This window comes from Pundamilia nyererei, unplaced genomic scaffold, assembly GCF_000239375.1.
Source record: "Pundamilia nyererei isolate P.nyererei 1_Seehausen unplaced genomic scaffold, PunNye1.0 scaffold00318, whole genome shotgun sequence".
Classification (NCBI taxonomy): Eukaryota; Metazoa; Chordata; class Actinopteri; order Cichliformes; family Cichlidae; genus Pundamilia; species Pundamilia nyererei.
This window is the reverse complement of record NW_005187719.1, coordinates 379,668-403,828: the sequence shown is the minus strand read 5'-3', so window position 1 is coordinate 403,828 and position 24,161 is coordinate 379,668. Positions and strand designations below refer to the sequence as shown.

The window sequence follows — 24,161 nt, the reverse complement described above, 5'->3', positions numbered from 1 at the left end:
GGAATGTTTATGCACATTTTTAGTTTAGGACATGAAGCTTGTGGTGAGTATGAAAAGGATGAGGTTTAATCTAGACGCCAGTTGTGTTTCTCTCTTTTGGATTTTCACTCTTTTGGTGAAGGGGATCGCTTCTCAGATCACAAAACATAGTGATGATCCTGCATGTCTTTAGTCTGAAAGTCTAGACCAGGGGTGTAAAGCTCATTTTACAAATTTGGCCACACAGCCCACTTTGATCTTAAGTGGGCTGCACCAGTGAAAAATTATGTTTGTTTGTTTGTTTTTTATGAGAGTTTTTGGTTTGTTAAGTATCTGAGGCTGAGACCACATTGTTGGGCTTCATTTCTGTAACAGCAATTTGAGGATTAGCTAGAAAATAACAATTATCTAATGTTGTTCATGACACTAGTGTCATCTCCCTAAGGTAATGTAAATGTAATATGCCAATATTAAATTTATTACATTAATAAATGAAATGTATTCAATTTCTTTTGGCTGTTTTCAGCAATGTCTTCTGCTTCCGGGTGAGGCCATCCGCACCTCACCGGGGCCTGTGCTGCTAACATAGGTCATCTAAATTACACCAGGGCGTGTGCTTCCGGCTGAGGCCATCTACAACACACCACGGCCTGAGTTGCAGGAATAAGCCACCTCCACCTCACCAGGTCCTGTGCTGCTGGCTGAGGCTGACTGCAACACACCAGGGCTTACGCTTCTGGCTGAGGCCACCTCCACCAAACCAGGTCCTGTATTGCTGGCTGAGACCAACTACACCACACCAGGGCCTGTGCTGCTGGTTAAATGCTAAATTGAGTCCTTGGGTTAGGGTATTAGGAAAGCATGCAGTTACCATTAACACTGTAGTTAAATTGAAGGGTTGTGATCAGAACTTCAAGTACTTGGCACTTTCTGATAGTGTGCAAATGTGATGTATGTACTGCAGCAGTCAGACAACTGGACGGTCCAAAGGTTGGCCGACCTATTACCGGCTGAGGTTTTAGTAGAGTTGTCGCTGAACCACATAAAAATATATCATTAATTTTAATCTCCCCGATCAATGATAATGTTATGTTGGAATGTTGTGAAAGAGGGTCAAAATGTTTCAACCCAGTTTGTTTTGCAGATTCTGTACAGCAGCTTTAATATGGGGAGGACACAATTTCCAGATTGTGAATAAAATCAGTTTTTTTCTCTTTGTCAGTTTAACAGTTTCTGTTGTGCCTGTCACTGCTCCCCGTCTATTTTCTTACCTGCTTCTTCCTGACCTTGTACTTTCTCCTTACGTTCTCCTCTTTCCTCTCTCCCTCTTTGGACTGACAATCATACACAAATAGAATTTATTCAATTAGATGAAAAATTACATTAATATGAAAAAAATACTATTAAGATCACTAACACAAAGTCCTCTCAGTGTACTTTCAACCAAAAGGCAAATAACCAAACCACACAAACATCTAATAAAGGATATAAATATTGAAACACTGATCCAACATTATTCTTGATTGACAGATCATTTGATCTTACACTTTTACCTGAATGTGGCTCCTTTTTAAAAAAAACTTCCTTATATCCATTATGAACCTGTCTGTCTCTCTGTACACAAACACACACACAACAGGAGTAATGGGCATCCAGTCAGTTAGCTAGTAAGTATCCATTTCAAACAGGACAGTGGTAACAACAGCAGGCTACGAACAATTGTAAGTTTTAGCTTTTAAATAGGCTGTATACATTTCAATGGGAGCAACAGGACGGTCAAATGGCGCTGATTTTACTACAGAGTAGGACAGATTGTAGGGCAGCAAACATAATCGGAAAACACGTTTTCAACAATGCAGGTCACCTGGTGTAATGTTTTTCATCTAAAAAGAAACATGCTCTGACTCCTACCAACTATATAAAGAGTAACATGCAGCTGATATGTCCTGTCTTAAGCCAGGCACTTACACCTCCGCTCTGCTGCGTCTCAGCCAGCATCACTCTGGCACAAAGGGCACCAGAGCCAGAGCAGGGGAGAGGCGAGCTGAAACAAACCATTTTGGGAGAGGGGATATCTATACTTTTGTTGTTAAAATATTACATCTCAGCCAAGTACAGTACTGTATGCTTTTTATATTTTTAGTAGTGTGTCACACAAACAGCAAATATTGTCAAAAAAGTAAGAAATCTTTGGGGGTGCTTTGCACAGCACGCCGAAGTTGTGTATTTAAATCGTGCTCTACTTGGATTGGATTACACATTTAAAAAATGTGCAACCAAAAACTGTTTTTGTTCCGCTTTAGTACAATAAAAATAAAATATAACACAAACACAAAATGAAGGAGAGATGACAAAAACAACGGGAGAAAGAAAGGACAGGAAGGAGGAGAAAAAAAGATTTCGGCACACTGGGCTAAACTATTCGTTTTAGGGAAACATTGCAATGAAAAATGTGAGTATTGATGAGACAATAGAGAATGTTATATTACACTGTATGAGGAAGAAGCAAGAAAACTGATTGAAAGCCTAAATGGATTTAATCTTAAACTAAATTTAATTGATTGACTTAGAAATAAATCAGGAAGCAAAAGTTATCAGGCCATATTTAATTATCTTGGACAAACGCATTTGTGTGACATGTGGATCCACACTCCATACCAGTTGGTGGCGGTATTTCACCAATTCGTTGTTTGTCAACAGCCAAGAAGAAGGAGCAGCAGGCGTCTCCTGCGCTGCTGGGAGCAGGAAGTTGAACAACGACAACAAAGGCTGTGTTAGTTGAAATAATAATATATTTAATACTGGTAGATATGGTTTTTGTCTCCCCTCTGGTTTTGCCTTAGGTGAGGTAAGTGTCCGGGTCTGAAGAACTAGCTTGTTGTATTGTCGCTGACACTGGGACGTTTTCGCCTGTTGTTAGCTTAGCATCCATTTACTACGTTGGATCATCTGTTTTCATTTCACCGTTAGTTGAATTGTATACTTGATCCAGTCACGACTGTGTTCGGATGCGGTGTTATAGCTGTCAGTGCAAAAACAACACTAGCTTTTGTTGTGTTGCATTAACGTTAGGCGGCGGCATTAGGACCACAGAAGCCATTTAACAGTGTCTGCCAGTGAAGTACTGTCGAGAAGACAAAGGCTGTGCCGGAGTCATTTGGAAACGGCTTTCTATCCCTGCGACAGAGCAGAGTTTAGTCCGCTTCTTGCTCTGTGACCGCTCCAGCGCCCCTTCGTCCGGATGGGATAACCGGAAGAAAACAATGGACGTGACATTCACGTGCATGTGATGTGTCAGGATTAGACATTACCTTCAATAATTGCACAGCATTGTTGGTTTTATAAACAGGACCTAGAAATCTGTATGTGTCTTCACAAGTGGAATACCATCTTAGACCCGCAGCATACAGTCCCCAAAACCAGTGGCTAACTACCTTCCTTTTATCGCAAATTCTTGAAAAAGTAGTTGCTAAACAGCTAACTGATCATCTGCAGAGGAATCGCTTATTTGAAGCGTTTCAGTCAAGTTTCAGAGCTCATCACAGAAACAGAGTTGGAGAAGGATACAGATGATCTTGTTATGGCCTACAGCGTTCAAAATGTTATTACAGTGATAAGAGCATCTGTAGATCAGATTGAATTAGGTTGAATTACTGGCACACGATGGTGCTAAACATGTTCAAAACACTTACTTCTTAAATCCAGACAGTGTGAAAATTCCTGCCAGGTTTTAGATGCTTTATGGTGTAAATTAGCCTTTATACACGTAGTGTTTAATGTCCACAATAATCAAGGTATCTAAACCAGTCATGAGTGTTAAAGTTTGTAAAGCAAAGCATTGCTACATAAAGATCAGCCCTTTTGATATTTCTCTCTTTAAGCAGGTCCTCGTGTGGAAACCTTTGGACACACCTGACACCTTATTTGCTGAGCAGGACTATGGAGGAAACAAGCAGGGAGGCAGTTGCCACTGCAGTGCAGCGTGTGGCAGGGATGCTGCAGAGGTCAGATCAGCTGGATAAAGTGGAGCAATACAGAAGAAGAGAAGCCCGTAAAAAGGCGTCAGTGGAAGCGCGGCTCAAGGTGATGTTTCCTCTGTGTGTACTGTTGTTGTTATCTTAGCAATGTCTACTATTTAATTCAATAACAGCTAAGATAAAGGTATGCTTTTTTATAGAGAATGTATTCATTAGTAATCTACACAGTAGATGGATACACGTTAAACAAGAAAGCAAAGCATTTGTATATAGCACAAGGTTATTAAGTCCCAGTAATTCAACAATGATGCTGAACATGAATCTGTTTCCTGGTGGTCCTTGATGTTCTTCAGGCAGCCATTCAGTCCCAGTTGGATGGTGTTCGGACTGGACTGACCCAGCTGCACAGTGCTCTGCTAGATGTCAAAGATATCCAGAGTTCATTGGCTGATGTCAGTAAAGACTGGAGGCAGAGCATTAACACCATTGAAAACCTAAAAGATGTCAAGGATGCTGTAGTTCAGCACAGCCAGCTGGCTGCTGCTGTGGAAAACCTAAAAAATATCTTCTCTGGTAAGTTTAGCTGAACCTAAAAACTTCAATCTAAAAGATGCCAACAATATTCTGTTACTATAGAAACCTTATCTGCTCTTGGTTTTTACTGGCATGGGTGTCTTTTTCCTTTGTTTTGTGTCTAGTGCCAGAGATAGTGGGAGAGACACAGCAGCTGATAGAGCAGGCAGAGCTGCTGCAGGCCCACAGGAAGCTGATGGAGCTGGAGTGTTCACGTGATGACCTCATGTATGAGCAGTACCGTATGGACAGCAGGAACACCAGTGACATGCATCTCATTTCCATCTACTTTGAAGATGTAAGCGAACATAGCAAAGTCGACGCAGAGAGTTGGACCAGTGGCAGCCTTGCCCCTAAAAATATAGCTTGGAACAAAATCCATCACAAAATACAACAAACGTTACAAATAAGTTTGCTCAGACTACCTGTGTGGTTGCGCGCACGTGCCTGCTAGAATACATTTGGTGGTCAAACTCCATCACAGTGTGCTTAAAGTTCATGCAAATAATATGCATGTGGAATACATGCAAAGCCGAGTTCCAGTTGTCACTTGGAATTGTCCTCTTGGGTACAAGTTCGTGCGCCCCGGTCAACTGGCAGTACCTGCCTTGTTTAAGAATTTGATTGGACAAGTCAGTGTCATTCACACACAGTGCAGGTGCTTTTGTCATTTGAAAACTCTGAATGTTGAAAGCATTGAAAAGGCATAAAAGAGCTACGTCTGAAAAAAGTGAAAAAAAATCTCAGATAGTAAAAGTGTTTAAAAAAATACAGTTTATGAGAAAAAATGGTTTGACTGGCTTCGTGAAGGGACACCAATGCCTTAAACTTGTGTTCATTCTTTTTTTTTTTAACCTTTATTTAACCAGACAAAAACATCCTGTGATTAAAAATATGGCCTGGTTCAACACAGGTAGTTGTAGAGAAGCCGCTCAAAAAGCTTTGGCTCTCTCTGTTCTCTTCCAGGTTCAGGGACTGTCAGACGAGCTGGCTAAACAATTATGGATGGTACTGCAGCGGTCCATGGTAACAGTTCGTCGTGACCCCACCATGCTGGTGTCAGTAGTTCGTATCATTGAGCGGGAGGAGAAGATTGATCGGCGTATGGTTGACCGAAAAAAGCAGACTGGGTTCATCCCGCCTGGGCGGCCCAAAAAGTGGAAGGACAAGATGTTTGAGGTCAGAACAGGATAATACTTTGGAAATACTGAGAGAAAAAACAATTTCAAAGGGTCTGAAAACTCTCCACATCTTTTTAAGTACCTGCCAACTCTTCTTAAATCGTATCAGTCATTGTGTTTGTGAGTACTTATCCAAAACTTGTTTACATTTAATTTGCCTTTGCTTTTATTTTCATTTTCTTCATAAAATATTTCAGTCTTTGTATTTCTGACCATGTGGTGTATGTCTGCAGTGATCTCCATCCACTTATGGAGACCCCTTTGACTCATTTAAACCTGTGTTTGCACTCATGGTTGACGCAGCCACAAAGCCAGTGAGCATTTATGAAGCCTTTGGTGGATTCTGTTGCAGGTGTTGGAGGGTACAGTCAGCACCCGCATTGAGGGCACACAAGCAGTCACAAGAGAGGCTGATAAAATGTGGCTGGTTCGTCTTCTAGAAATAACCAGGAAATATGTTCTGGATGATCTGATTGTTGTCAAAAATCTCATGGTGCAGTGTTTCCCTCCACACTACAACACATTCAACAGGTCAGCGATATCATTTCTTGTAAGAGTGTGAAGTCGCATTTATGCTAAATGTCTATAAATGTCTTTCAGTCCCAACAATCCTCAGCTTATCTGTACATCACTAAAAAACTGAAGATCTGCAGATCTATCAAACTGTTTCCATAGTGAGATAAGGGCTTTGTACATTTAGTAGCTCCCCGCCAGGACTACATGTGAAAATGAGTCTGGCTAAATCTGGTGTATTTAAGTGCTCGTGTTCATGCGTATGCATTGTCCTTTTTAAATAAACACGAGTCAACGATATATTCTACATATATGCTTTTGTGTGTCGTATTCACAGACGTGCTCACCCACATGTGCACCCTGTATGTGTGTTTCAGGTTTTTCCGTCTTTACCATAATGCTGTGTCCACGCGTGTCAAAGAACTGGCCTCTGAGGACTTGGAGGCTAATGAGATTGTGTCTCTTCTGACGTGGGTCCTCAACACATATAAGAGGTACACACACAAAGCACACTTTGCTTGGAAGCATGTATGTAAACTGACCTAACCCTGGGGCATCTTACTACTGCTGAGCAAAACTCATGAGGAATCTGCAGGTGTGACAGATGTACTGTTATACAACGAGTGTGTGTGTTTGTCCCAGCGTGGAGATGATGGGCCATCCAGAGCTCTGTTCAGAGTGTGACATCCACCAGCTGGAGCCTTTGCTGCCGCGAGAGGTGGTGGACGACCTGCTCAGCAAATATGTGAAGACCTTTACAGTAAGTTGCTACCAGGAACTCTCTGGATTGTCTCATTCAAGTTATTGTGCCTGTAATTATTTATACAGTATATTGTGCAGTTTAAGTTCTCATGCAATTAAAAACTGTGAGTGCTGCACTACAGTAGGCCGGCTCCTTGAACATCCAACTGCAAAAGAAACCAACTCCTCATGTCCTCATATCTGTAACTTGTAATGTCAGCATCTCATTAAAAATGACAAACAACAGAAATCAAGTCAATTCCTGTTTCTGTTTGACGTTCATGTCTTTAGTCTAATATAACAGGCTGGCTGCGCAAGGCCCTGGAAACGGATAAGAAAGACTGGCAAAAGGACACAGAGCCTGAGGCTGATCAAGACGGATACTATCAGACCACACTGCCGGCCATCGTCTTTCAGGTAACAGTGAGGAGTGAGCCCGTACAGAGCTGTAAGATTTATAACACGCCTCGTGTGAATGTTCTCAGCCAGATGATGTCCACACTGTTTTTTTTTTTAACTTGGCGTCAACACTCATATTACAGACCACGCCTGTTTTTTCAATAGCATTACTAGCTACCTCTTTAAAATGTAACTATTTTAATTAGTTTAACTACTTGAAACACACTGCACTTGATTATTTGTAAAAATGTTTCAACAGTAGCAGAGGATCCTTTACAGGTTCCACACGTTCTGTTCGGTTGGTGTCTTTTGATATTGCACCATTTTTATTCCTGTAAACATTTGTCTCTGCTTATTCACTGGCATGCTCCCCTGCCTCAGCCTGGGTCACTGCTGCAGTAATGCACTTTGGTTGGCAGAGAAGAGGCAGAGCACAGAAAGGAGGAGATAGTTTTATACGACTGTAATTAAACTTGGTTATGTTTAACTAGTTACTCTCCAACACTGCTCATTGTTAAAAGCAGTTCATTTTCACTGCACTTGATGAAGAAAAAATGAGATCTAAAGCGTGGTGGGGGAAGTATCGGGGTCACACTGATCAGGCACAGTGTTAGACTGAAGCTGTCCCTCACTGACTGCAGTTTGAAGGATTTGCTGTGACATTCAGTGTACTGTGTGATGTCTGCTACGTTGTACTTGCTTCTTGAAAGTGCTCCTCTGATTCTGTCTCGACTCCTCAGATGTTTGAGCAGAACCTACAAGTTGCTGCACAGATTGATGGAGATTTCAAAGAAAAGGTTCTGAAGCTTTGCCTGAAACAAATGAACACTTTCCTCCTCAGGTATTTCTGTCATACGCTTTTTTTACTTTTCTTGTAACAGTTCAAGAAAAACGTCAGTGATTTTGAATTTTATGAAGGTGTCATTTAAACCACAGCTTTATGATAAGCTCCTCCTGGAGTAGTGAGTTGCAGGCCTTGATTTTCATGCTCAGACATATGCAAACCCTAGCGCTGTGCAAACAAACTTGTATTTTCCTGCAGCTATTTCCTTGTGTGCACCACTTTTTTCACGAGGACTTAATAGTTCCACTGAGGTGTACACTAAGGGACAACTCACTGCATGTAGTTACACTGACAAATACCTTTATTTCCATTCTGGTGCTGCAGGTAAAATCATTCACCAGCAACTTTAATGAACTGACGCTGCACAGCACTATATACTAATGGCCCTTTAGTACTCTTATTCCATCTGCTGTCTTTTTGCGCACCCTCACACCACAGTTTCACACAACATAACCATTGTTTAACTCATTCACTGCCAATGACTGGCAGTGAATGAGTTAAAATGTGTGCGAGAATTATTAGTCTGCATTTCCTGGTGTTGACTTATTGTGAGACTGACAGATTGAAACAATTCACACAGTTCTCTGAAAAACTGTGGAGCAGTTAAAACCAGCGTGATGAGGCTTCGTCATTAATCATTGAATAGAAGCTGTTAAACATTTGAGAGAATCTGGATCATTGTGATGAATAAATCCGGTTCTAATTGTTTCTGTTCTCACTTCATTGGGAAGTGTGCTACAAGTGCATCTTACAACATTGGGCCCAAAATGAACACCCTCAACGTGGTTCATAAAAGTCCCCGGTTCTCCAAATTAAAAGTAGCTAATAATCAATAGTAATTGCATCCATTTAGAGAGCAAGTAAGAGAACAAACTACGGGAACATCTTTACCAGTAACTATGTGTGTTTTGTTTGCAGGTACAGGGAGGAGGCGGTGAGCTACAAAGAAGAGCACCTGAGAGACAGGCAGCTGCCTCAGTGCTATGTACAGTATATGATAGCCATCATTAACAACTGCCAGACATTTAAGTGAGTTGTAATTTCATTCATGAACTAGTGTTAACATATCATCCAAATAAGAGGTGGATTACTCTAATTCACCCCATCAGCCATAACAGACTGATGGGGTATTGTCATCAGCTCGCTGGGCAGGCAGGCGCTTGGCATGAACACCTAAGATTGTGACACCACAGGTGCATCTACGAATGATCTCAGACAAGTTCAAATCACACTGGCTGGCAGCGTGCTGGCAAAGATTGTTGAAGATTTCTGTTTTTACCTGTGCTTGATACAGTAAGAGCTCAGCGACACTGAGCTCAAGCTGTGCAAAGCTGTGATGTGCTGAGATCTTAATGAAGGCAAATCACTTTCATCAGCTGCTCCTGTTTGTTACACACATCCTGGTGCACAAGAGACAGCAGCGGCTAACAGAAGGGACAAAGTGTGTCAAGTTTTCAAAATAAAAGCCCTCAGTTTCCAGACACTTTTGGATTTTCAAAATATAAGCCCTTAGTGTTATACAGGAAGTTATTTTATTGACCACAGGTATGTGTTGATTTTCAAAATAAAAGCAATGGGACAGTCATTATAAGAATTTCACAGGATTGTCCCTTTTTCATAAAGGCCTCTGCTTATTGGTTGATGCTGTGAAATGTTCAGTATAAGCCACTGTCAGCAATGTGTGCTACTCAGTCCTTCGTAGAGTCCTCCGTCACTCTTTATGAACTGCAGTCAGCTGGAAGATGTTGCATCATGTTTTTTATTGTTGCACAGGTTTTACCCAAATTCATGCTTTACTGGTATTACATTTAGCAATGACTGTACTGTTTAAACAGTTATAAGGTTATATGTCCTTGTTTTATTTATTATGTTTTAATTCGTTTTCAAAACTTTGCATGCTGTTTTTTTCGCATCACAAATTCAGAAGTGGTGTTCTGGAAGTTATGGTGAGAAAACATGCAAAAATATGCCAATATTAATGTAAGCCACTAGGGTGTGATGTGTTCTGTAAACACAGGCTGGTGAAAGCGGCTCACCGCTGATGCCGTCTGTCAGTGAAACTGATTTATGGCTCAGTCGTGTTATGAAGATTCATTTGTAAACGGTCCCATCTGTCACTCAGGGAGTCCATCAACAGCCTGAAGAGGAAGTACTCTCAGTCATCAGAGCCCACTGACAGTGATGCTGCCATAGAGAGGACGCTCAATGAGGTGGCAAAGGAGGGTTGTCAGTTCCTGTTAGATGAAGTTTTCCTTGATCTTGAGGTAAAAAAACAAAGTATATTTTTAATAATACTATAGTTACTACATGTTTATATCTTGTTTGTTGTATTTCTAGTTTCATTTTCTATAAAACAAAACTCCGGTCTGATATTGTAATCAGATTTTTATTAAATATATTATAAAAGGATGCCAGTCGTGTTCATTGCACGGAGCCTGAAAGTAGTGTTTGACTGTTTGGGTGGTCCAGAAAACACGCCTGTCACGTTCAGTCCACGGCTTTCAGAGGAAGTACTTTCTCTAGTCTTGCAGCAAAGCATTTAGCTACTATTTTGGTGTCCACTTCAAAGGAATATAGGTGTTTATAATCACATTTAAATCCATTATATATTTCCTGTTGATCAATAAGAGACAAATGAATCTGCTGTATGTTAGGTGTTGTTGCTTCGAGGGTCTTTGAGCGAGTAAATGAGCAGCCTGCTCTCCTTGCTCACACATTGTAACAATAACAACACAAAAACTTTACAGATTTATCAGCTGAAAGTGAGTCGAGGGTGCAGTTGAGTTCCTGTGAAACAGCTGGTGCAGCTGTTTCACAGGAACTTGTGAAGCCTCTTAAACTGAGGATTTGTTTTAGCATTACGAATGAATGATAAGAATTTCCTCTGATGTTTATATACTGATTACAAATTGTTCTCTCATTGCATTTTCCAGAGTCACTTGAACGAACTGCTGACCAGGAAGTGGCTGACAGGCTCTCATGCTGTGGATACCATCTGTGTGACGGTGGAGGACTATTTCAATGACTTCAACAAGATTAAGAAACCTTTCAATCAGGTAGAAGTTTTGCAAACAGCCGTAGAGTCCAGTGAAATTGAATAACGATGTTTTCAGCATGTAGGTCTGAGCTGTTTGCGTAGCTTCCACAGCTGTAGTGTAATTCTACTCTGAGGACTAACCTGCTCTATGTGCTGTGTGCAGGAGATGACGAGTGAGGCCCTGCGCAGGGTGGTAGTCGAGTACATTAAAGCAGTGATGCAAAAGAGGATCACTTTTAAAAACCCTGACGAGAGAAAGGAGGGAGCTGAAAGGATGATGAAGGAAGCTGATCAGTTCAAGTTCCTCTTTAGAAAATTGGCTGCGGTAAGTTCACACGTGTGCAGTGCTCTTTGGTATGGAAATATGTGGACAGTGTGTGCTTCTTCTCTCATTTTGATAATTACGGCTTGTAGCTCATGAAAATCAAAAATCCAGGATCTCGAGTGACTACAATGATTCAGATTAATCAAAACAATGAACTACAATAATGTCTGACTTCCTAAAATATATTTCAAATGTATATTCATTTAACATAATACCTCATTCATTCTTATATTGACCTAAATGAGCTCAGATTCGACTCTTTCAAGTTTTGTTTTCGTGTGGATTTTCTACCCTAACTCTAATTGATGTACTGTGAAGAGTTTAACAGCCAAGCAGATGATACACACGATCCTCACACAGCAGCACATGAAAATATTCTTGGTTCTCTTTTGTTTTTTAACCATGTAGGGTGAGGACACGGACTGGCTTTGTGGTGCCATCACTGCTATTGCAGAAGTGTTCAAGCTGACTGACCCCACATTGCTGTTCCTGGAGGTCTCCACGCTGGTGTCTAAATATCCTGATATCAGGTACACAGACACATGCTAACGCTGGTTAGCATTCCAGCTGTTGCCAGCATCATTCCCATATTTTCAGCATGGTACTTTAGACATATACAAGAACTGAAATGATGGGATCGTTTTTTATATGGCACATTTACACTAAACATTTTTTCTCTCACATTGCTGCTTTCATGGTCATTTGAGGAAATAGCATAAGCTTTAATTGCAGTAGTTACCCTGAAAAAACCTACACAAATAGTGTCACCAGTCAGATCTGAGTTTGAATAAAAGACATTAGGTTGCTTTTCCTTAAAATAAGGTTTTTACCCACCACAATACATTTCTACTGTAGCTGCACAGTGTCACATGACATTCGTGGCCAAGGAGTGGCTGACAATAATTAACAGTTAAAAAAAAAGCTGTGAAGTCTGCTAGTAAAATGAAACAGGACAGTTTGCACAGAGAGTACTTCCTGCTGTCAGAGACTGATATAGATGTAACGCTGGATTTATCTGGAAGTATTGAACGTGTCATCAAAGTACTTATTGTTAGGTGTGTGTTTAGTGTAGGAGTAATGCAACATACTCACATAGTATTTATTCGTTTTTAAGCTTAACCAACACTTTATTCTATATATCTACCTCACATCCATGCATGCCTTTAGACTGAGGGAGGATGTAGTCAGAGGAAACCACACGTTCACAGGGAGAACATAGAAAGGCCCCAGCCAGGGTTCAAGACACTTTTGCTGCGACAGTGCAGCCATTAGACCACCACGAGTGATGACCCAAACACGGGCTGCAGGAAACAGACTTAAAAGAAAGACTCCGTGGCAGTTATAGGGAACCACAATGGAGATCCAGAACTGGTGCTGGGAACCAGGGCAAAGAAATCAAGCAGCTTCTAACAAACTTAGAGTGGATTAAATATTCAAGGTATAGTTTTTTCATTTGATACATTTTAGTTATCAGTTTTATTGTTCCCAATGCTGTGTGTTTACTGATTTGGAGCTTTAAGTGCACATTAAGCACTAAGTGTATAAAGCTCATTTACTGAGCCCTGCTCTCCAAACCTGACAGAGCTGTAACAGTGTCTGTGTAGCTGGATTTAAGAAGTGCTTACATTTCTGAGTGTTTGGCGCCATCTTCTGTCAGTACACAAGGTTACATCACCAGGTTTAAAACAAACTTTAAGCATTTGTTTCTTAAACCCAGCTTCACAGACAGAATCACATCTTTGAGAGCAGAGCTCCATGGTGTAAGTTCGCCTTTGTACATGTAGTGCTTCATGTCCACTTTGAAATGCTTCTGGTTAAAGTGCTCTTTGGAAGGAAGACATACAAAGTTAAAACATGAACTGATTAATATTCCACTCTGACTCCAGGTGGGAACTTGCTCCTGACGTCGCAGCGTTAGAAACGAGAGTTTTTCATGCAATCTGTTTACACATCTTGATGAGGGCGTGCACGCTGAATCGTGTTGGTGTTCTTTCTGTTAAACATGACCGTGCCATGAGAAAAAAGCATTTCAGACTTAGTTTAAAAAGAGAGTGCCTCAACTAATGTTGAAGTGTGCCTGATCACCGAGTGAGCCGTGACAGTGCTACCAAGGCCATCAACACCACGCGGAATACAGCATGTGTCTATAATGAGTTTGCCTATACGTGGCTGAGGTTGTTTGTCCCTCCGGCTCTCTGTAGGGAGGAGCACATCCAGGCGCTGCTTGCTGTGCGTGGTGATGCCAGCAGGGAGATGCGGCAGATGATCATCGGAACGCTCAGCGAGAATAAAGTGTCACATTCTGGTGTCACACAGTCCATTTTTAAAGACGTCGCTGTGCCCACCATTGCCATGACGACCATGACTACAATGACCTCCATGGCAACCTCAAAGCTGCTAAAATAAAGCCTATTTCCATGTCCAGCTCCTTCGGTCACACTAGCATAACAAAGGATACTTTATTTTTCACTGGTTCTTGCAGCCTGTTTTCTGTATTCACTCATTTTGTTCCTTCTTTCCTGATCACATGCCTGCTTAAACAAATCCAATTTGTATTGTATAAATGGACTGCATCACAAGACTTTGTCCTCTCCTTTTACTGAACTTCCCTGTGTTACTCTGTTTCTTGTCAGTCATGTTTCTGTACCTTAGCTGTCCCCTGACTTGTGTACAGCATTCAGTTAACTTAGTTTCATTTTTAATAGCCGATACTTCAAATTACCTGTATGGACTGAGCATGAAAAGAAATGGAACAAAAGCAGGATACCTTAAGAGAAAAATAACTCAAGAGGCCGTGGTATTCAAGTGTTTGTTTTTTAATATATTTCATAGAAAGTTCACATGAAAAACACCTGGATCAAAAAGTTCTGGTAACCACCAGAAGCTAGAACCAACCAGACAAAGGCTCCAGAGAATCAGCTGATGCTCTCCTAGTGTAATTCATTCACTGTCGTATTTCGGCCGGACCCCATCCTAGATGTTGTGGGACAAGAGGTGGGGTTCACCATGGACAGGTCACCAATCTGTTGCTGAGAGACAACTGTGCACACCTACAGCCAATGAACCTGGCATGCATGTCTTTGTGGCGTGCGTGTTCAAGAAGTTTCTGTATCCAGGTTCTGTACAGTGCTGGTGTTAGACACGGAACATGCTGTGAATACTGACAGTGGGGAAAAGTATACGACAGACGAATTCCCATACGTCTGTTTGGAAATGTTTAATGATTGTCCAAATCCTGGACACTTCAGCGAGCGGTCAGCAGCTATGCAGCCTGTGTCCGGTGGGCGGCGGTATAGAGACGCTAAGCTTGTTGTTAAGCGTCGTAGCTAAAGAAGACGCGAGGCGGGGAAGAAGAAAGAAACAGGACGTTGTGTTAAATCTGAGAATGTGCAGATTGCTGAAGATGAATAAACCTCTTTAGTTTCTGTCGCGTCCCAATTATCAGACCGTGTGTCTGCTCGACAAACCGACTGAGAGTGCAGCTGCCGATCCTCCGCTGGGTAAGACTGATAGCCTTCACGATATGGCGACTTTTGTTTACTGCCGGCCAGAGCTAGCTTACTTTAGGTTCGCCAAGCAGCTACTGGTACGGGTAGTGTTTCAGTGAGATCGCTTTCTGTTGAATATACTTATGTTTAGTCTTCTCGCTGTTACCATTAGCGGCTCTTTCAGCCCTTGTTAGCCGGGTAGCAGCAGCTACTCTGGGTTCCGCTCAGAGAAGTGAAGCCCAGTGAGTTTTCGTCCGGTTCAGATGGTAACTGAAAGGCATTCTTCCATTTTACGTTTAAATCTTCTCAGTCTGCCTGTTTTCAGACTATTTATGTAGCTGGCAGATAAAAGTCGAGACACAGCTGTTGGTCTTCATGTTCAGGCCACACGTCTGTGCACAGGAGGGGCTCACAGGGCTGAACTACATCTTTATGTTCAGAATACTGAAAGGTGGAGCTCGGAAGAGTCAAAGTCTTTCAGTTATTTTTAATTTGAAGAGTGGCGCTGCTTTCAAAAAGTTCTGTTTTTGTTGTAATACCTGCACCGATGTTTCTGAATCACGGCATACGCCCTCCATACTTTAATAACGCTCATATAAAAAGACTAATACTAAGGTTGAAACTAGTAGAAATTAAACTAAAGTAACTGAAACGAAACGTTTACAACCAATAAAACTGAAGCGAGCAAGCCCACTCTCCAAATTAAACTGGATTAAAAAGTCCAAATGAAAACTAACTATAAAGTACAACATTATGACTGATCCACAGAATTATAACTCAAAATGACCAGAAGACCTCATAACCTGCCTACACTGAACCAGGGGAGCCCTTTTCCACCTTATGACACAGCATCTGATTCAGTGGTAGAGCAGCGAGTGTCCCACAGCCATCATGTTTGCTTTGTGGTCCTCGCTGCCTCTCTAAAGGGAGAGTTCCACTTACTGGGCCAGTTTTAACCTGTTATTTTAACTAAATTCTCACCAGGTGGGACCTTAAAAATTACCACAAAGGTTCTTGTTGATAATGTCATTTTTATTTTTAATCCTTTTGTACCAGAGCAGGGATCGGGCTAAGGGCGGCAGTATAGCCTCTGTACTGCTCTATCGCTGCCCGTGATTAAGGCGCAGGACGCCTCAGATAATACCACCACATGAGAGCTGATATTGGAAGAGAAGAAGTCGCAACTGGAAGCAAGGACTTTGCAAACTTTTTAAACTGTTCCCCTTTAACTCCTGAGCTGGAATATCATTAAAATGGTAATAAAAACTAACACGATCGTATCTTCAACCCGGCTGCAGTGGCAAAAGTCATGAGGTCGAAGCACCAGGTGATGTCACGTCACGCTCTGTGTACAGTGAGCATAAAAACACCATATCACACAGTCCCACCCATTACCCCTGGAAACGCCCTGTGCCAGAGAAATGCAGAAATGTTCATTTTAAAAAAGTTTTCAATTTCAGTTCAATTCTGTTTTATTTCTAAAACACCAAATCACAACAACAGCTTCGTGTTGTGGGTAAAGACCCAACAGTCACACAAAGGACGTAGTTGCCATCCTGAAAACCACGAGTGAGCCTGCAGCCTGAGAGCAAAGGGCTGTATCAGGCTCATACGGTACTGTCAGGTTTTCAAGTTGAGATCCGCTCTGATCATTCAAGACCTTGTATGTGAGGATCAGGATTTTAAATTCAGCACTGAATTTAACAGGAAGCCAGTATGAGAAGGATGCGCTCCCTTTCTAGTCCCGGTCAGTACTCTTAGTACAGCTTTTTGGATCAGCTGAAGACTTTTCAGATAATAACGAATTACAGTACTCCACCCTGGAAGTAATTAAATCCTATGAGGCAGCATGGTGGTGCACTGTTGCCTCACAGCAGGAACATCCTGGGAACCAGCACCACCATTTCTGTGTGGAGTTTCACAGAATTCCTTTCAGCACCCAGCTGTTTATACTTCTGAAACCTGATTCATCTTGGCTTTATTAAAGCATTCGGTTTCTCTAGAAACGAATGCAACACGCGCTTCACGTTGGAAGTGCCTCTTTGCTGAATAAGGTAATGAAGGAGCCAGTGTAGTTTCGTATCTGTTGTTAAGAGAATCTGATCTAATCTTATTACAGCTGCCACGCAAACACACCCGAGGCACTCGGCTCGGGCTGGAACATTTCTTAACAAATTGATTGTTTGACTGCGATCCCACAAAAAGACTTCCTCAAATCCAAAGTCTTCCAGAGAGGCATGAATTCAATATTTCTGCAGACTTTCTCACTGCTAAGTCGATCAAGCTAATAAGCAGTGGCTGTCTTCACTGTTTCAGGTTCACCAGGCTCTCTGAAGTTTCTCCAGTCATCCACTCATCATGGTGGAGTACTACCAGGTTTTAGGAGTACGGAAGGATGCGTCTGCAGATGACATAAAGAAAGCGTGAGTTGAAGTTTTAAATGTGGTCCTAGCTGAGAACCTGCACAGAGATGCCATCGCCTGCAGTTTTCTCAGGCTGTGTCTGGTTCTTTATTAATAAACTGCTGAAGGAGTTCAAGCTAACAGGTGCAGAGCTGCGTCACATCTGCACCACCTGGGAGCTGAATGAACTATCCTTTGTGAGAAGAGCAATAGTTTCCCTTCTGACATGTGCATGAATAACGTGACGCGTAACATAGCGCTGTGCAGCGTGCTTCGAGGCTTCAGCTGGCACATGGCGGCACATTTCACTTTGAAACCTGGTCAGAAAATTCAGATCAGAAGTGCTCATGTTTTGCTCTTTTACATCTGTACTTTTTCATTGATGGTAAAGCCATGCTTTCATTGTTTTCACTGCAACAGCACCTTTTACTTCTGGTGTGCAGGTACAGAAAGCTGGCCCTGAGGTGGCACCCAGATAAAAACCCAGAGAACAAAGAGGAGGCTGAGAAGAAGTTCAAGGAGTTGTCGGAGGCTTATGAAGTCCTGTCTGATGGTTTGTATCACATCTGTGTGTGACGGTGTGTTTTCATTGAGGTCGACTCAGTGGAAACACACGACTCTGTCTCTTCGGTGATCCTTGTATTTCTGTATTGTATTTATTACTGTTCTCCCACAGTTTGTTTTCAGCTTTTGAAACTTGTCACTTTCCTGTTTTAGCAAACAAGAGGAGTATATATGATCGTTATGGCAAAGAGGGGCTGACGGGGAGCAACGGTGGAAGAGGTAAGCGTCTCTTTTTAAATGCACTTGTAACTTTGTTTGCTAGGTTTGAACACTGGCACGAGATCACATTTACAGCATTTTTACGATGTGATCGCGTTCACTTTAACATTTTCCATGGAGATTGTCAAATCGTGCACAGAGGGATGGAACTTCCAGTTCCCGTTATCAATTCCCTTGCACAGAATAATTCCATGCTGTGTTTCAAATGTTTGTGCATGTTGGAGGTGCTTCCCCTCTTTGTTGTGATCAGTGCTGGGCCCATCACTCAGTCATTACTGCACATATTACACACACTTTTCTTAAAAGCAATGCAGTACACTCCTCATGCACCCTCATCCTTTTGTATAATAAAAATGAATGTCCACGCTGGAGACTGCGTCACTATTTCCCTCCAGCGACACACGAAATCAGCTGATCATAGCGAGAGTGCGAGACCTGATAAGCGGCATCGTTAGGCGGGCAGATTTAACGATTCCAAGGAATTGGAATTATTTTCCGGCTCCGGCCGGATGTACACTTTTAACATCACTTTTGACTGACTCAATGTTTCAGGGGCGCACTTCCACAATGGAGAGCATTTCCATGAACCTTTCACGTTCCGTAACCCAGAAGATGTTTTCAGGGAATTCTTTGGTGCCAGAGACCCGTTTGCAGACTTTTTTGGTAAGACCTCCGTCCAGCTTTGAGCTGCATGTTTGAAGACTTTGGGCCTCCTGCTGTGGTTCTCAGTTATTCTTGCGCTCTGACTCTTTCTCCTCTCAGGTGCAGATCCATTTAGTGATGACTCGTTTTTTGGTAGTGGCCGGCGGCACCAAAGCCGGGCAAGTCGTAGCCGGACAGGTGGCCCTTTTTTGGGGGGCTTTGGTTTCCCAGCCTTCGGTGCCGGCTTCTCCCCTTTTGACCCAGGTAAGCTGTTAGCCAGCGTAAAGCTCCCGCTGCTGCAGAGTGGCTCCAAAACTGTTGGCAGCGTTGATCATTTGCTTAAATGAATTAAACAGATCAACTTTTTACTTTTAGCCTTTGGTTCTTTTGGCTCCATGAGCGCCGTGGGTCATATCGGTCACATGGGTCACATGACAACAATGGGCAGTATGGGAGGAGGCGGCTTCACCTCTTTCTCATCAACCTCTTTTGGAGGAGGAGGAGGAGGAAGCATGGGCAACTTTCGATCTGTGTCTACCTCCACCAAGACCGTCAACGGCAGGAAGATCACTACTAAAAGGTACTGACCTGCCAGATAGCATGTGACAAAATCTTCACATAGCAGTGATGTGCATCGTACGGTTAACGTGTTCTCAGTTATCGTGCACAAATCTTTATTCCATCCTGTGGTGTCATCAGTGAGCTCAGCTTCCGTGTCGCCCAATTCTAAACCAAACAGTCGTGCGAACTTTAATGAGAGATGAACACAAATCATCGCGTCCTGGTGTAGCAACACAGTGAGGCCTTTCAATGCATAACCCATCCGATGCATCACTTGTCAGGGAAGCAGCTGTTTGAGCAGCTTTTCACAGGTTAAAAATGAAGCGAGAGCAGCTGGCCGACACCGATTCTCAGAGGAATTCTGAGGAATTTTAGGAACGTCCTCAGCTGGATGTACTGTATGAAAACTGAATGCTTTTTAATCACAGCTGAGATCAGTCAGATTAGGCTGAAGGTTTCCTGGTATCAGCTTTGCAGACATTGGTTGAGGTTTAGTACGTGGCGATCCTGTAGTAATAGTCTCATCACATGGCAGCCATCTTTGTAATGTCCATGTGTTCCTGGTCTGTGAGCGGGAAGAAGCCCACAGTCTTTATACTTATAGTCACTTTGATGTAAACAAACCGTTCACGTTCTGTAACCCAGAAGATTTCCAGTGTTTCCAGTGCATGTAACCTGTTGTGTGGATGTCCAACAACATAACTGGCTCTATGCTTTCTGAGTTCTGTTCTGGACCCCTTGAGTGGCACGTTTGTCACTGATAGTTGTGAACTGCTGTGGAAATCGTATCAATCAGAAAAAGGTCTAAGCTTTCTGCCACAGGTTTTTCCTGACTGCTATCAGCACCGTGTACGGATGTTTGCATCGCAAAAGCCAGATGATCGGAGATGATATGAATAAATGCTTCATGCTTTCTGCCAGTTTATTACTTACCATTATTTAACATTTTTTGTTTCTTACCTTTCCACAGAGTCACAGTTTAATCAGACGTGGCTTATTGCATTTTGAATCCCTGATGTTTATAAAGTGATGTAAACGTGGTCTGATAGATGATGGATGTTTTTGGACAGTCTTACTGTGAATTTAAAATCGAGACTTGGACCAGTCCTGTACATTTGTGCCTTTAACTCTTCACGGTGTTCCTGTGTGCAGGTTACACTTTCCATACAGGTGCTCACATTCACACAGTTTCTTTTTTTATTGGTTTAAATCAATTCCAACTTCTGCCTGCAAACGACACATCAAATCAGTGCATAGGACAAATGGATGGTTTCATTTCAAACTGAACCAACATGAACATGGGGTGGCTGTAGCAGGCGGTAGAGCCGGTCGTCCACTGATCGGAAGCTTGGTGGTTCGATTCCTGGCAGTCTACATGCCAAATATCCTTGGGCAAGATACTAACCCCAAATGAATGTGTGTGAATGTTAGTTGTGCAAAGCGCTTTGAGTGCTCAGATGAGCAGAAAAGCGCTATATAAGAACCATTTACCATCAAACATTTGTCAAATTGCGACCTCGGAGTGGAAAAGATCCGTTGCTTGAATCGGTGTATAGAAGCAGCCAGAGGTGTTTCCGGTGTAATTTTCAGCACTTTGTTCAGTACAACAGCATCAAGAAGAAAGAGCCAAACACACTTTTGCCATTTAATTTGGAGGGAAGTTTCCAAAAAACCCAGTGTGCAAAAAAACAGCTCTTCTTTTGAAGTGTAGGCAGGAGTTAAGGAGAGTAGGAAGGAAGTAGGAGGTGAGGCTTAGTTAGACTCATGTTTACACCGGCCTAATCATCATCTCAGCAACATCTCAGCAGACTAAACACTGCACCAGCAGACGAGCGGTACGAATGCTGCTCCCATTTACGTGTAAACGGATTTTCACGATTAAGATGGTGTAATGCTCTCTGTTTCTGCAGAATTGTAGAGAACGGTCAGGAGAGAGTTGAGGTGGAAGAGGACGGCCGGCTACGCTCATTAACCATTAATGGCAAAGAGCAGCTGCTGCGACTGGAACACAAGTGAAGACACGCAAACATCCTCCACTGGAGACGTTACCTCAGTACCGCGATCCCAATAAAACTTGAGCTCACAGTGGAATAAACAAAGCAACAAAACAATGTAATAATAGCTGTGTTTCATTAGTTGGTTACTTACGTTGTGCTGTTCCATTCATGTCCTTCCCCTGCTGACTCTCATTTGTTAACCAACACTTTGACTCCAAGGGTTTTCTATGCATTTAGTTGTTGTCTATGAATCGAAGCCGTCCTTTATTTTTGCTCAGGGTGGTGTTATTTTAACGTTTGGGACCACAGTATTGTTTTGATGTTCTTCCCCATTTCAGTACTTTGAGCTTCGCGTCATCCACAACGAGGCGTGACTTTGCTCTTTCATCTGAATCGGGAAAAAAATGATTCTCATTTCGAAACGTGGGTCAGAAGTTTCTATCCCAGCACCCCACGTTTATTGCGTGTCTAACCGATTCTTAATTTATTTATTTTTATTAAAAACACAATGCTGGTAGGATGTGTTTTGCAATTTTATATGTTCTAATACCTGTGTTTCTGTTTATTTAATGATGCATGTATACCTGTTGATGTCAAGTCTTAATGTCAAAGCTTTTGATGGAAGGCGTTCCATAAATGACAAATGAATATGGAAGGAATTTTGTGTACTTTGTAAACCAATAAATCTTGAGTTTCATCCTGTTTTCAGGATGTTGAAATATTCGCTGGCTCTGGCTTTAAGTTTTCAGGGATTTAGATGAACAGCTTCTGTTTCAGTGTCCATCGTGGTTAAAAACTCGTTGGTCTCTTTATTTATTCAGTCTGTGTTGAAATGAATAGTTTCTCAGGTGTATCGGTCAGCAGTATTATAACGATTGTACCACCATGAAATATTTTACAGTAGTTTAATTCCTTGCTTGCAGATTTAGTGATTTACTCGTCGTTACACAGGCCTGGATTACATCACATCTTCGGCCTGAGAACCGAGGAAAAATGAATCTTCCCATTGAACTTTGTGGTTTCCTTCCTCTTTGGAGCTAAAACAGGCCACACATTTAGTCTTAAACCTTAAAGGGGTATTAGTGACCGCAGTGAAAACATCAAGTATTTTAGTATATTCCTACCACATTCTCTCTGAGCTGCCTCACAGTTGACTATTTATTTTATGTTAGAACAAAAATCTAAAACATGTTGGTTGTGCCAAATGACTCTAGTCCCCTAACGAAAGAAGCATACCTGTCTGCTGACGTGATCTGTTTGCACCAGCACCTTCAGGGGAATATCCTTTTCTTTTAACTGGCACATCAGCAGCTGTCCAGAACTGACTTCTTCATCGTGAACATCCTGTGTGACACTGAAAAACATTCAATGCGTTTGTCATTATGCATGCTCAATCCTCCAGGTAAGTAAATCCCAAGAGGTCGATTTTGTCCACCTGGACGTCTTCAGTGGGAGAAACATTTCGTCACTCATCCAGGTGGCTTCTTCGGTCTCAGCTGACTGCAGGTTTCCAACCTTATAACAGTACATTTGCACAACTGGTCCAGCCCACTGAATGAACAATGGGCTGTGAGGTCAGCTCCTGGATCATTAATATGCAAATTGTCATGACCACTGATCAAAGACGGTGAGTAGCATTCACACAGAGTTGGGGAATGGCTGCAATCACAGCATTGTAAGATGGTGACAGATGGACCCTCAGGTACATCTTCCTCGTTTCAGAGATGGTCTTTTCCTTGGCCTCCTTGGTTCCTCACTCAAACCAGCGTTCCTCCCTGTCCAGGATTTGCATATTAATGATCAAGGAACTGACCTCACAGCCTCTTGTTCATTCAACATGCCACATTCACCCAAGCTCTTTCTTCTATAGTTTTAAGTGCTTACTAACATTCGCAGACATTGATACTCTGTTGGATGTATCGCAGAGCAACTTACGGTCAGTATCTTCCCCAAGGATATTTGGCATGCAGACCAAGAGAGCCAGGGATGGAAACGCCAACCCTCGGATCAGTAGATGAGCTGCTCTACCTCCTGAGCTACAGTGTCACTGATGTCAGACAAGAAATTATTCTCTGGATCTGTGTCTTTTTCAAAGCCCAGTACGTTATGGTCTGTTTATCTAAATGATCCCATTTATCATATACAGAATTCCACTGAATGATATTGTTATTGTTGCCAGAGGTGGATGACGTTCTTTCAGACGGTGCCCTATGATTGTTGTGGTCACGTCAGTTCATCATTCCAGTATATGATGGACAACATTGTCCGGTTCCTCCATGCGGCTGATGGATCCATTGAGTTTAATGAATACTTTACAGTTTGTCGTTCAAGTGTGTTGAATTTTTCCCCGTGCTTCCCTGTTTCCTGTCCCCAAATATTATTTTTATGTATTTGTAGCAAAAATGTACATAACTTTGTGTTCAGAGATCTGATTAGTATCGAGGAGTTTGTCAATATCAGCTGTATCACGTTGGCCGTGCTCTGCATTATTTACTGTTAGGACTAACTGGCTTAAGGGTAGATTGCAGAGAAGAGGGCAGCAGTGTGTCAGAGCTCAACCACAGATTGTTTGCTTTCCAGCTGCTCTCAGGTGAAAGAGAAACTCGCTACGCTTGCATCACACAACCAGTTCAACCACCAGTGCAATGAGCTAACTAGGTAGCTCCTTGTGATCCTCCAGCTTCAGGAAATCACATCAACATCTTTTTTTTTTTTTTTT

General features: G+C 42.2%; 2 protein-coding genes across 4 annotated transcripts; both read left to right on the top strand.

Moving 5' to 3' along the window:
- Nucleotides 1-2,645: 2,645 nt before the first annotated feature.
- exoc3 (exocyst complex component 3) lies at nt 2,646-14,150 on the top strand. 3 transcript variants are annotated; one of them, XM_005751603.1, is made up of 16 exons: nt 2,646-2,752; nt 3,864-4,062; nt 4,310-4,529; nt 4,655-4,827; nt 5,496-5,708; nt 6,063-6,241; nt 6,601-6,717; nt 6,866-6,983; nt 7,256-7,381; nt 8,104-8,204; nt 9,126-9,236; nt 10,330-10,471; nt 11,141-11,263; nt 11,408-11,569; nt 11,978-12,099; nt 13,771-14,150. In XM_005751603.1, the coding sequence occupies exons 2-16, from the start codon at nt 3,919-3,921 to the stop codon at nt 13,973-13,975; spliced, it is 2,256 nt and encodes a 751-aa protein (XP_005751660.1). In that variant the 5' UTR covers nt 2,646-2,752; nt 3,864-3,918; the 3' UTR covers nt 13,976-14,150. The 3 variants fall into 3 exon arrangements, with proteins under 3 accessions (XP_005751660.1, XP_005751659.1, XP_013770977.1); XM_005751602.2 differs by having other exon boundaries at nt 2,646-2,827; XM_013915523.1 differs by having other exon boundaries at nt 2,646-2,827; nt 3,861-4,062.
- Nucleotides 14,151-14,691: 541 nt separating this feature from the next.
- LOC102214955 (dnaJ homolog subfamily B member 6-like) lies at nt 14,692-21,561 on the top strand. Its single transcript, XM_005751600.2, has 8 exons — nt 14,692-15,069; nt 17,374-17,480; nt 17,903-18,012; nt 18,177-18,242; nt 18,795-18,905; nt 19,005-19,148; nt 19,260-19,464; nt 21,356-21,561. Exons 2-8 carry the CDS (start codon nt 17,416-17,418, stop codon nt 21,459-21,461), a joined length of 807 nt encoding a protein of 268 aa, XP_005751657.1. The 5' UTR covers nt 14,692-15,069; nt 17,374-17,415; the 3' UTR covers nt 21,462-21,561.
- The last annotated feature ends 2,600 nt before the right edge of the window (nt 21,562-24,161 follow it).

Excerpts from the sequence above, each read along its gene's own strand:
- exoc3 (XM_005751603.1), top strand. The coding sequence starts at position 3,919 with ATGGAGGAAACAAGCAGGGAGGCAGTTGCCACTGCAGTGCAGCGTGTG. Across the intron at positions 6,242-6,600 it reads CACTACAACACATTCAACAG|GTTTTTCCGTCTTTACCATA; the intron begins GTCAGCGATATC and ends TGTGTGTTTCAG. Across the intron at positions 8,205-9,125 it reads ATGAACACTTTCCTCCTCAG|GTACAGGGAGGAGGCGGTGA; the intron begins GTATTTCTGTCA and ends TTTTGTTTGCAG.
- LOC102214955 (XM_005751600.2), top strand. The coding sequence starts at position 17,416 with ATGGTGGAGTACTACCAGGTTTTAGGAGTACGGAAGGATGCGTCTGCA. Across the intron at positions 18,906-19,004 it reads CCCGTTTGCAGACTTTTTTG|GTGCAGATCCATTTAGTGAT; the intron begins GTAAGACCTCCG and ends TTCTCCTCTCAG. Across the intron at positions 19,149-19,259 it reads CTTCTCCCCTTTTGACCCAG|CCTTTGGTTCTTTTGGCTCC; the intron begins GTAAGCTGTTAG and ends TTTTACTTTTAG.